The sequence below is a fragment of the Lissotriton vulgaris genome, chromosome 11 (assembly GCF_964263255.1).
Source record: "Lissotriton vulgaris chromosome 11, aLisVul1.2, whole genome shotgun sequence".
NCBI classification, from domain to species: Eukaryota; Metazoa; Chordata; class Amphibia; order Caudata; family Salamandridae; genus Lissotriton; species Lissotriton vulgaris.
Window position 1 is genome coordinate 919276116 of NC_141699.1, and position 13751 is coordinate 919289866.

Sequence of the window (13751 nt, forward strand, 5' to 3'; positions counted from 1 at the left end):
GTTAGTTAGAAGACCAAGCCAAATGGTCAGCTTCCTTTGTGGTAGAACTGATATTGGAAATAGGGTTGGGTACCATGCTTGTCAAGCCAATAGTAGGGTTATTAGAATTAGTGTGGGGGATGTTTGCGTGAGCATCTGAACCAAGTAAGGAACAAAAGGGACAGGGGAAAAATGTTAACAAATATCCCTGACCAAATGATCAACCGGGCATTGCCTTTGAATTGTGGGTGAGGAACCCATGGGGGCAAAGCTTTGGTATTTTGCTTTCTGGTGTGTGGCAAACAGGTCCATTTCTGGGGTTCCTCACAACTGGAAGTACGAGTGGGCTGTGCTGTAGTGAGTTCCCACTCATGTAACTGATGCTGCATTCTACTTAGCAGATCTGCAAAGTCTTAGTCAATCCCAGGTATGTGTTCTTCTACGAGGTGGATGTTGTGATGTGTTACCCAGTGCCATATGCGCTCCACTATGCGAGAGAGCTGTTTGGAGTGTATGCCTTCTTGTTTCTGAATGTAGTACATGTTGGTCATATTGTCAGTGCAGACAAGAACTACTTTGTGGTGAAAATGTTGAAAGAATTTGAGAGCTAATTGAGTCCCAAAAAGTGGTGGTATTGATGGTGGTATTGGTGGTGGTGGTATTGACAGTGGTATGGGGTAGTGGTATTAGTGGTGGTGGTATTGGCATTAGTGGTAAGGGGGGGTGGTGGTATTGGTGGTGGCCGTATTGGTGATGGTAGTGGTGGTGGTGGGGGTATTGGTATTGATGGTGCTGGTATTGGTGGCTGTGGTATTGGTGGTGGTATTGGTGGTACTGCAATTGGTGGTGGTATTGGTGATATTGGTCTTGGTATTGGTACTGGTGGTGGTGCAGGTGCTGGTGGGATTGGCATTGGTGGTGGTATTGTTATTGGTGGTGGTGGTATGGGTGGTGGCATTGGTATTGGTTGGTGTGGTGGCATTGGCAGTGGTATTTGTATTGATGGTGGTTATGTTAGTGGTGAAATTGGTGGTGGTGTTAGTGATGGTAGTTGTGGTGTTGGTACTGGTAGTATTGGTGGTAGTATTGGTATTAGTGGTGTTATTGGTGGTGCTGGTATTTGTGATATTGCTGGGATTGGTGGGGAGGTGGTATTAGTTGTGAAATAGGTGATGGTATTTGTTGTGGTGGTAATATTGGTACTACAGGTGGTGGTATTGGTATGGGTGGCAATGGTATTGGTGGTAGTGATATTGTTGGTAATGATATTGGTGGTGGTGGCAGTGTTGGTATGGGTAGTGATATTGATGGTGGTGGTATTGGTGGAGGTGCTGGTATTGCTGGTGGTGGTATTGGTGGGGATGTTATTGGTGGTGATATAGGTGGTGGTATTGGTGGTAGTGGTATTGCTGTTGGTATTGGTGGTGGTCTTATTAGTGTTGGTGGTGATGGTTGTGGTGGTGGTGATCATATTGATAGTGGTGGTAATGGCGTTGGTGGCACTGGTGGTATTGGTTGTAGTATTGATGGTGTTAGTATTGGTGGTGAGGTGGTATTCGGGGTGGTGAGGTGGTATTGGGTGTGGTGGCGGTGGTGGTGGTGTTATTAAAACAAGCTTTTGAAAACAGCCCATCAGGTGGCTTTTAGTATAGATGACATGTAACACAGCTGTGCTTTTGTCCGCTTCAGCCCATTAGCACAGGATTAAGTGCTACCTGGAATTCACAAACTTAATTTGCTAATCCTCTCAAAATCCATTTTCTTGGGGGGTTGCAACAGACAAGTTAATGCCTGGTTAAAGTGACTGAAAGCAGGCGCCCGTGTTACGGGACGCTGTGCTGCTTAAAAAAAACACAAGTGGTTTCAGCTGAAGCAGCACATGTCCAGCATGCAGTAAAAGAAACTCAATAAAGTAAATAGAGCATGCAGACTAATAGGTCTTGTGTAACAACCAAAGTAAAGGGGCCAGTCGCCATGGAAGGGTACAAATGAGGAACTAACAAGCCTAATTACGAATCCGAAGGCAGCATTTACGAAAGACAATGACAAGACAATTAAAAATATGGGTGGAAAGTGGGAGTGGCTTCTCTCCCATACTCTACTATAGCAGTCTTGCAGAGCAAGAAGTGCGTGTGCTCTGCCGCTAGACTCAATGTGAGAATTTGGCCTGATATGCGATGTCCACTATTCTAGTGTGCAACCTGTATCAGTCCAAACAACCCTTATGGTGATGGTTGTAAAGTCAACCTTATAGACCAGCTATCCTAGTGGTAGAATGGACAAAGCAGTCTTAGGCTAAAACTTCAGAGAGCATGTGAAGCCAGCTGTTTTACCATATGTGACCCCTTGAATACCAAATTAAAGGACACCACACAGGTTATATATACAATATATATGTATTTATTACTTAACACAACCCCTCAGAACTCTTTATGAAGTCAGAGGCATAAGCACATAACAAGATACTTAATTATCATACAATAAGTTGCACAAAATACAGTTGGGCCCTAGGGGCACGCAAAACCATATACTAAAATAGTGGTATAAGGACCACATCACAAACCTAGAATAGGCCTAGGGCCAAGGGAATTGCTGAGGCTACGCTGTACTACCAAAGGTTAGGAAGCAGGAGGCCCACGGGATGCGTGTGCAGTGACTAAACACTCACGCGAGTTACCATAGGGATATAATGGGAACAAAAGAAATGGAAACTAGTTCTTTTAGGACACTTCCGGATGGACTAGGAGAAAGCTACTGAAAACTAGGACACTAGGATAGTCAATACCCACAGGAGCACCGTAGTATTCGCGTTACCTTACCCACAGGAGCCGGGTGCATAGGTGTCAAAGTGTGTCTGGTTTTGTCGCTGAATCCTATGGAGACCTGTGAAAAGATGCTGCAGGAGACCAGGAGATAAGTGTCCGGTTGGATCCAAGGGCGGATCGAGGATGAAGAGTACCTGAAAGAAGAGGGGACAGAGTCTGGGTCACTAGCCAGTGACCAGGAAGGAACCAGGCGATGTTGTGAAGCAATCGGGTGATGTTGTGAAGCTGGTCTCTGCAGCCAAGTGGACCAGGAGATGTCGACGACAACCAGGAGCTGGATACGGACTGTCCCACAAAGGCTCTCGCTGTTGGCAGTGTCAGATTCCGGATTGGAGTCAACAAGCCTTGGCAAAGGCAACCCATGCAGGAATCAAAGATGTCTTCTGTCTCAGACCAGAAAGATTTGGGGGGCTTCTCCTTTTCAGGGAGGCAAGGGCCAGCCTGGAGCAACCAGGCCAGCAGTGTAGTTTCAAAGGTTCGTCATCAAGATGGCCACTAGTCAACGGGCAAGTGACCAGACAGATGCATCAAGCACAAAAACACTAGCAGGCCCCACGCGGCACTCGTGGAGTGTGGAGGGCTGTGTGTCGGTGTAGAAGGTTCTCGGGGCTGGGGCTTCTCAATCCTCTATGCACAAATTGGAGGGTGCCTCGGAAGCTGCACAAGTAGCAAGTTGCAGGTTTTTCAAGATGGCCGGTCCCATGTCTCTCGTCGCCTCCACGGGTCTCAGCTTTGCTGGGCCCGTGGATCGGGCTCAGGGAAGTCTGGAAGTCTGGTTCTTGTCAGGCTCTGGCTCCAGCGAGAGCGTCGACAAAGCAAACCGCAGATCATTGGATGTTGCCTGTTTGCACAGGGTGGTCACTCCTTTACCAAAGGGGAGATTCTTCAGTCTTCTAGTTGCAGTAGAATGTCGAAGGTCCAGAGTTTCATTTCAAGTTTCAGTTCAGGATTAATCTAAAGTCTCTAGACTCAGCTCCTACCTATATACCAATCTGAGGGGCTGGATTACCTGCTAGGACCCTCCTATGGGTGGGACCAGGGAAGGGGGTGGTTACACCCCTTTCCCTTTGTCAGTTTTGTGCCAGAGCTGGGGCTGGAGTGCCCCAGTAACTGCTTTCAACCGGACTATGCATGGAGCACCTTGTGTGCCCCAGGCAATGTCTCATTTCATTCAGCCCTCCCTGCCCCAACACACTATGACCTGTCTGGGGTGGTGCTAGCACCTCCCAAGACAGGAACCCTATTGTCCAAGCCTCCCTCGCTGGAAGGACTCCCAGCAGCAGGAGGTCAGACTTGTGTCTGTGGCAGCAGCATCCATTTTGTGATACTGAGGCTCTGGTTAACTTTAACCGGGTTTAACAGGAACAACACGTCTTCTCCCTCTAGAAGGGTGCAATGCTACCCCAGTCACCAGAACTGGTGAGGGGGTAGTATTCCAAAGTGTATGATACCTTACACGACATGTTTTGATAAAGCCAAACCAAAGTTAGCATTCAACCACGAGGATTATAATGCACTTAAGAGTATATGGTATGGCTATATCATAGAACAGCTATAAGGACATGGTTCCGAAAGCTGCAGACAGGCTCAGGTCATGCTAGAGAACCATCTCACATAAAACCAAGCACTCTGCCTCCAGGATTATTAAGGCCTGCCATAGGAGTGACTTATAGGTATATAGGTATATATATATATATATATATATATATATATATATATATATATATATATATATATATATATATATATATATATATATATATATATATATAGTTAGATATAGGAATACTATATCTAAGCAAGGGGTGATTACACGACCTTGCCCCAGCTGAGTGATCGGCCAGTTGTGTCAATGTGGATGGCCAGCCAGGGGTGGCATAATACATGCTGCAGCCCCTGGTAGGCCATGGATGCACCTATGCCCTGGGTACCTCTGGTAAACTGTACAGGGGCTCATAAGGTGGTCCAATATCCAATTGGAGATGGAGTCCATTTTACAGTGAGAACAGACATCCTGGGGCCCTGACTAGCAGGATCCCAGGCCAACTAAGTCAAAAACCAGCTAAACACTAGGTCAAAAGTTGGGGGGTAACCATAGTCAGGTATCCACCTTCCTACACTCGACCTAAAAAGGAAGTCAGAGGTATTACTATTGTGGTACACTATTATCCTGATGGATGGAACACTCAGTTGACCTTGCCAGAATTCGAGCTTATGTCAACAACAGTGGTTATTAACCTTTTTACTTCGGTGTCCATTGAATTATTTGAACCTGTAGACTCACACTGAATTATTAATCGAACCCAGGGACCCCCACTGAATCATTACTGGAAAAAGGGATCCTGTCCTAAGCAATTTTGTTGATTTGAACCATAAAACAAAGCAGGAAATAGAGGAGCAAGTATTCAAATAAATACACAAATGGTTACATGTTTTATTTCGTTCACAATTTTAAACATTTTTTAAAAAACAGTTATTGCCAGGTTGGCATTTTTCTAAATTCAATGGAGGCCACTTATTGCCTATATGATATTCTTTTCAATGCGCTCCACAAATCAATGTGAAGATATTATCAATTTTATTTTCCAATTTCAAATTACTTCACGTTTACAGAATGCAGTACCATTTACAATGTTTCTATATTTCTTATACAATTTATTGATCTGTTATTTAATTTTCTAAACTTTTGCAGACCTAATGAGTAGGTTTTGCGGACCCGCAGGGATCCCCAGACCACAGGTTAAGAACCACTGGTCTAGAAGATCTAAGGTGAGTCAGTGGTGAGCAATAATTCGCTGAACAATCTGGTCTTAGGCACTATTAATTAGTAAGCTCAAGATTTCTATCCATGTGCAAACCCATGTTTGGGCAGCGGTCGGAGTTCATAGTTGTGCGGAATTATTCAAACAGATAATCGCTGGGTGTGAAAGTTCACACACTTAGTGGCGGATTCCAATGTCGGATGGACCTAAGTCTGTCCGACATCGGACAGGAACTGGAACCGAACGACCTATTGTCCTCGGTTCCAGATCTGCAAGTAGGATGCGACAAAACCCTGTTCGGTCGCAATCCTATACTTAATAGGAGCATACATTCCAAATGGAATGCATGCTTGCATTGTTAACTTCAGAGGTGCAGTTCATCCCAGCACCTTGTGGCTTACACTTCAAGGTGCCAGCAACTGTGTCCTGGGATCAACAGGGAGGCACTGTAGGTGTCCCCTATGCACTGTGGGTGCCCCCTATGCAACCATTAGAGCCCCTAAAGACAGTTTCCCACTGCCTTTTTGTGCCGGAAAGACCAACACAAAAAGGCAGTAGGAAACTGCCATTGTACTCCCTCAGCCAGAAAGAGGCGGCCGGGGGAGTACTGAAGGGTTTCTGGATGGCAGATAGGCTCTCCGAGCCAGTCATTAGCCACCTGGAAAACTGAGTCGGATTCATTTCTGATTGAGCCCATCAGAATGGCTTGGTCAGAAAGGAATCCGAAGGGCACATTCCAATGTGGGCAAGAGGGCTCCGACCAACAGTTGGAGCCCTTCCTGTCTGCATCGGAATAGGCCCCCCAAGTTTAATTCTTGCTGGAATTGAACTGTGGAAAAAAATTCTGTATTTATTATGACATGTAATTTTCCAAAAACTCAGTATCTGTGAAATGTATCACTCCTGATAAATTCAAAGCTCACAGAATCTGACTATAGCTGGTGTGATATTGTAATAAAACAAGTCACACTCACGTAGGTGGAAAAGAAGGTCAGGAGAATCCAACAGCCCCAGCCAGGCACAGCCAACAATCACCAACTGAATAACGGACCCTGGCCACGGCAGAACCTAAGGTGAGATCACAGAATGTTGTGAGATCACAAAGGTCCTAGCCTAGCCAGGGGAAGCTAAACCCGATATGATAGATATGTACCATCTTCCATCTCAAATTGTAACCAGCACCCAACTCTCAAATCTCAGCGCTCTGGAACCGCAGAATTTGTGTAATTTTTATGCATTTGTGTTTGATGATCATGCAGCTTCATAATCATGTAGTATAACAATGCGACAGGATACCATCTGGCAGTGAAATCTGGGGACCTACATTTAGACCTAACAGCCTGGTATTCAAATAAAAGATGTGAGGAAAAGCAAGTAAATCTTAAGTCCAGCAAGGTCAGATTGTCAAAACAAGCAGCGTTTGGTGTTGAGGACCAGCACAGGAGCATTAGCAGCCAAACACAGACCGGTCAGGCCAGCAGTCACAGTCAGTCCATATTTCCAGTACCATGTAGATGGTCCATAGTTCAGTAACAGAAGTACCGCTGACTCGGGAAGAGCTAGTAAATGAGCAATGAATGACTGCTTGTCACAAATTGCAAATTTGAAGGAGACGGCTACACGGGGTAGAGTAGGGGACCATTTAAGTGTGCTTAAGAGAGGTAAGTGTACAGATTTAGAGACGAAAAGGGATTTGTCATTCTACAACAGTGCAAGAAAACCAATAAGATGGTCTCGTTTTTTTCTGAAGTCCTGCAGGCATGATCACTGGAACCACAAATAGGTCAAGTGCCAAAAATACAAATGTACTGGCACCGGCAATAGGCCCGACATTAATTGACAATGCAAGCAAATTGAGGCATGTAGAAACAGTTTGCATGCAACAGCACATACAGCCAGCAATATAGACTTTGCCAGTGTTTGTTTAAAGAATTATGTTGACATTTTAAACATGTTCATACAGAGTTAAAAGCAATATATTTTGTAACATAATGCAGTAAATAAGGTTGTGAAATAACTGAACACACAGAATTGCCCTGTCCTGTAAATGGAAGCGAGTACAAGATCTTCATACATTGGCTGCATTGGGAAATGTGTAATCAATGAACCTGGGCTCAAATTGCTGCTTCCCTACATGACCAAATTATGTGATCCCAGGCAAATCCCTACTTCACTGTGCCTTATGTTGACTAACAGTCAAATCTGACGCCACCTTTAAGGCATTCATTTTAGGATGTGTGTTCTATAAAAATAAAACACCTCATTTGTTGACGGTTTAATAGACAAGGACCTTATTTATTTATTTTATTTATTTTATTTATTTATAAAGTTTTATATAGCGCGGACAAGATCCTTGCGGATATCAGAGCGCTTTACAAGAGAAGTACCTGGGGGAGCATAGACAGACAGGTGGAACAATAGGTCACATAGTATGAGACAGCATTCGATGTCCAGTGCCCTCCTCCGCCGTGTAGCGGGGGACCTCTTCCAGCCCTCCGAAGTCGTCGAGCTGTCGGGACTAGGCTCCTGGAATTTCAGCTGCCCCTGAGATGTGCAATTAATAACAGTACTGAAAGGTTGAGTGAGAGAGTTCGGGCGGGGAGGTGTAATTGAGTGAGGTGTTGCAAGGGCGACAAGGGGGGCATATGCTGCGTCTAAGAGTGGGGATTGGCGCTAGGCTTGTGACGTGTTAAGTGAGTGAGTCAACCAGAGGGTAAGGGATAGGTTTGGAGGGGAGGTGGGTGAGGGGTGAATGGGGTGTGCGGCGAGGGGTCATCGTGGGGTAGATGGAGGAGGTGGGGGTGGCCGACCGAGGAGAATGGCTGACCAGGGAGTTCGTATGCAGGTGGGAGAGTGGGCTGGTGTTCGAGGAGGTGTGCGCTGTATTGATGTACGGGAGGGTGATAGGGAGTAGGGGTCTTTTGGGCGGGAGGTGGGTGTATGAGGTGGGGAGGGGGTGGGTGGTGTGAGTGATGGCATAGAAGGTAGGTGGGTGGGTCAGGGTGTGTGCTGAATGGCATAGAAGGTAGGTGGGTGGGTCAGGGTGTGTGCTGGGAACTGATAGTCGAGATGGGGGTGCCGGAAGGATAGTGGGGGCTGAGAGTAGGATGGGAAATGGGATTGGGAGCGGCCACGTTGTGGGGAAGGGGGATTATACCTGTTCATTACGAATGTTCAGAGTAAAGCTAGTAGGGAGACATTGTTTCATATATGAGGTAGTATTCTGTGCATCACACATGTTCAGAATATAGTTAAAAGTAGAATGATACAAGACATGAATCAAAAATTAGAATCATAGAATCGAAAATGTCATTAGTTAGCAACCAACATATATGAGGTAGCAATCTGTGCATTACAAATGTTCAGTATATGTAATGTTCGTATATGAGGTAGCAATCTGTGCATTACAAATGTTCAGAATATAGGTAAAAATATATACTGCAATAATAGGCAGAGATTCTTTCATAAATGAGGTAGCAATCAGAATATATACTGCAATAATAGGCAGAGACTCTTACATAAGTGAGGTAGCAATCAGAATCATTGCATTACAGAAGTTTAAAATACAGGTATTGGGATAGTGCTTTCATATATAGGGTAGCAATCTGCATTACAAATATTCAAAATATAGGTAGAATTATAATACTGTAACAATGGGCAGACATTCTTTCATGTATGCAGTAGCAGTTAGAATCAGTGCATTACAGTAGTTTAACATACAGGTAGAGGAATAGTACTGCACTAATCAGCAAAACATCCTTTCACAAGATGTAGTAAACACCTAACTGGGCACAGTAGATAGTTGAGATTAGTCTAAAAAGCTAGGTTCTTAGTGTCTGTTCAGCTAATGAAAATGAAAATGATGCCCGCCCGAGAGAGACTAGTCACAAATGGCCGCCGCAAAGCTGGGTTAGAGACAGTAGTCCTCTGTTACCTTCCCCTTCGTGAGAGCAGTGGAGGTGGGGAAATTAGTCCTCTGTCTGTTGCTGTTACTACGAGCAGGGGGAAGGAATTTCACTTCCTCTCTAAACCAGCAGTGCTCCAGCTTGCTGGGTGGAATGCTTATCTCTGTGTGGGGGAGTTAATCTGCGGAGCCTCGTGGACAGAGGTACCGGTGAGGATTTATTATTACAGTTTTATGGCTCCAGCCATTTTGAACAAAGGTGGTATTTTAAGGTTTGCAGGCGGGAAGGAGAAAATAAATAAATACCTTAAGTCTCTGTGTCCCCTTTGAGTCTGCCATCAGTATTTTTCCGGAGCATTGAATTAAACATAACGTGTCTCAGACTCTTCCGAATGCCTAAGTGTGAAAATAGTGTGTAATTAATCCCCCAAAGCTTAGATCATGGCTCCAGGTCTTGTTAACGTGCGGGCAGTGCAGGTAATTAGCCGGCATCCAGCAGAGCCGAGGGGGGCAGGCTCCGGTCTTCTGTTGCATCTGCTGCTCTTCTTGTTGTTGTAATTAGCCGGTATCCAGCAGAGCCGAGGGGGGCAGGCTCCGGTCTTCTGTTGCATCTGCTGCTCTTGTTGGTTGTTGGTCACAGTGCTGACCTTACTCCACTACTAATAATGTTGGTCATATACAGAGGGCCATGATAAATCAACATTTCTGGGTTTACACGTGCCAGTCGCTTAAAGGCATGGTGGCTACGGGTGTGTGGGAGAGGAATTCATGTATAAGAAATATTCATTTTAACAGAGGTCAATGTAGCTATATAATTCACTATACTAAAGCAATACTCCATCATTGAAAAAGTATTTGAAAAAATATTTATCCTATTGTATAAGACATCAGCTGTGTTCTATACAGGTCATATCTTTGCGGCTCGGCTTTCTTCAGGACTCTAGGACTCTATGGTTCTTCCTCTCTATGGCTTGCCCAACTCCACGAATAATACGAGGCTCAAATGTACGTACCTTTTGAAGACAACAAGGGCAGAAACAGCTTGAACATCTATAAGGCCTGTGCAGTTTCATGACCGGACGACCCGTGTTATCAATCACACTGATGACGAAAGATCGCGCGGGGCCACAAACCATTCGCGTGCAGCAGTCGTTTTCTTCAGCAGCGAAGTAAACTCGTTGTCCCAAGGCATTTTTGATCTCGTATTTGTTGTTCATTTCAAACCCGGTTAAAACTAGAAGAAACAAAACAACGTTTTGCATTTCACACTTCGAAAAATACATGAATGACATAGTAAAAACGAGATGACCGCACGTGGCACATCTGCACTCGGTGTTGCTCAAGATTCTATGGTATTCTGACGTTAACGCTCCTCGAGGGTGCTCCAATACAGATCTTTATGAATGTGGGTTAAGACAACAGGTAAACACGAATTCGGCCACATAAATGTTATTAGAGTTTAGGGCTGGGTAATACTGCTGGACGAAGTCATAAAGAGCTAAATATGTGCCCAATGTTTGCACCTGCAGTGCAAAAGTGAGGTTGATGAAGCGAGATACTGAAGATTTTATGTGTACCTCATTCAGATTAATCACCTCCATAATAAAGTAATATATTAATTTTGATTGCTGTGTATTAACCAAAACACACACATTACATGTGGGAAATGCTTTGCACTAACAGGTTTGAATAACATTAATTGTTGATGTCAAACGCATGTTTAATCTATTTTGTGCGTTTAAGTGGTGTAAAATGCATGTCTGTTATAATGTGCATTGTGCATTTGCATGTTGCTTTTCTGCTTTATTTTTAATGGCTTGCAGTGTGATGCTTTTCTGCTAGGTAACAGTTTTAAAGGGTAAACATTAAAACTGGTGGTTCGGGGTACAGAAAACACATTTATTCTATGTATTCACATTTTCTTTTTCGGTTTATCGTAGTTCTGGTGGGTTGCCAATTCCAAAATGGCTTCGCTTTTCCCGGTTCTGCACAGTAGAAAGGCTTACATCATTTTGCTGAGAGAAAGCTTGTTTATGCTTTGTCTTCACTGAAAAACATTTTGAAGCTTCCGCCAACTATGATTCGAGGGCACTTGATATTGTATGCTGGTGAAGTGGCTGCAGGCCAAAGTGATAACCACAAGAACAGCTGAATGTCTGCCAAGGGCAAAAGCATAGTGCCTTTTAAAAATGACCACATGGAAACAGCCGAATCACTGAAAATGAACATTTAAAAAGGCCTGACGAGGAACAGGAACTGTCGAACGTGTATTTATCAGTTTGCAAACAAAGTTGTTCACAGACATCCTGGAAGTTTGAGAAACGCATTAACAGTCGAATTTGTATCTGTCAGCCTTTTAATCAGCAAGTTATTCATGGACATCCTGAAAATTAACAAATACATTGTCCATTAACAAACATCCTGGAAGCTAATAATTGCAATGTTATGACCAATCAGAGAATGGAAACCGGAAAGTGTTGAAACATTTGAAGGTAGTCATCCAGAAAATTCAGTATAAATATTGGAGCAAAATTGGGGTTTGATGTCATTGGAGCTGAACGCAGAGAGAGATGTTTTTTGCACTGCAGCTGTTTGCAGAGATGCTGGGAGCCTGAAACTATGCCAGACTGCTTGCTGATAACCCCTGTAGGTTGGAGATTTCGTTGCAGGATACTAAGCCTGGGTGAGAGACTGCATCCGAGGAGACTTTGGGTTAAGTGAGTAACTTTTGGGTTTAGTGCTGGGAAGGCAGGTTTTAGTGTAAAAATCTTTACAATGAAATGCATGTTTTAACTATGGTTTCTCTGATTTTTTCATGCAGAATTTCACTTTCAGTTGCATTGATCAAGGTTTGATGTTTTACTTTAGAGAATAATGCAATTAATGTGAACCTGAATTTTCTCTTTATGATTAAACAGTTTAACTTTATTTATTGCCTGAATAAATAGCAATACTCAGTGAGAATTAACAATAGAATAAATGCTCATTTTCTTTTATGCAAATTAATTACATAAAATCTTTGAATAAAAATTAAGTAAATGAAGTAGTAAAAGCTGGTCTTTGATTCTTCCTATGCCTAATTTTCATTCTAGCAGATCCATTGCCATTATAGTGGTGTGTCTGAATAAAAGGGTGTTTAAAGAAACCATGGTAAAATGTTTTAAACTGCAGGTGTAAATAATAAATAAATAGGGTTTAGATGCTCTACCAAATGTTACAGCATTTCTCCAGTGTGATTCACCAGAATCCTTGAAGCCAAGTGTAAGTGAACAGGGCAAATGCGCAGTGTTATGGACCCCCACTGATGCATGATTTGTGTGTTTTAAGGTTTCAGGGAAATGGTGAGTATAGATTAGAATTGATTTCTGGAGCCGCGCTGTAGCAAGGTTACTTCATCAGCGAAAAAACCTACGTCCATAGGCCATTGGCCACTGGAATTATGCGATTCTGCGGCCGCAGCTTTTTCGCACATTTACGCATTTGCCACATAATCCATATTTTGCTACATAATCTGCAGTCTGCGAGGAGCCTGTCAATGTAATTATCTCAGTGCTAAGAAAATTATATGGCCCAACCCCTTGACGGAGCCCTTGAAACCACCTTCCACAGCAGGAAAGGCTGTGTGCTGTGCCTGCCTGCCTGCAGTGATCGCCTAGCAAGCAGGTACCACTCGCAGCCTCTTATGCTTGGTAACTTGTTTTAGTGCACTGTCTGGGGACGGTCAGTGTAATTAAATGGAATACAATTACCATTAAGGTGCTTGCTTTGCAAGGCCAAGGATAGTGCTGAACCACGCAAGAATGTGTTTCTCCTCACATTCTTTACTGCAGTAAATGAGAACTACTTGTGCTGCAGGTCAATCCACTTTTTTTTTTTTTAAATATGGGTGTGTGGGGGTACGAAAAAGGCAAACAAGGGCAGACTTGCCCAAAGGCTTTGCATCCCCCTAACTACAAAAAAAACACCCACCCATTCTCTTAACGTATTCCAGTTGAATTATTGCCAATGAACGTTTCATGCACATTTTTTAGTACTCATGATAATTGTCAGACAGAATTCTGTAAGCTCAATTCCACTTTAACCACTTTTCAGTTGCGGCACAGTACTAACTGTACAAGAAACCCCGACACACCACAGTTGACTAAGATATGGCCATTTTAGTCCTCAAGAACTTTTTTTTTTTTTAAAGTAACTACTCAGCCATCGTTTGCTCAGAATGTGTCATAACACTGTATTTTAGCACTTCACTAGCAAGCCTCAGTTTCCTAAGCAAGTGAATGA

The 13751-nt window shown here is 43.7% G+C and overlaps 1 protein-coding gene across 1 annotated transcript in view; it reads right to left on the reverse strand.

Moving 5' to 3' along the window:
* The window catches only part of LOC147683689 (phospholipid scramblase 2-like), a 469436-nt gene that overhangs the window by 60337 nt on the left and 395348 nt on the right, over nucleotides 1-13751 (reverse strand). Inside the window, exon 9 of the mRNA XM_086944891.1 lies at nucleotides 10484-10704. Coding sequence (XP_086801017.1) covers nucleotides 10484-10704 — 221 coding nt within the window. The remainder of the gene's footprint in view (nucleotides 1-10483; nucleotides 10705-13751) is intronic.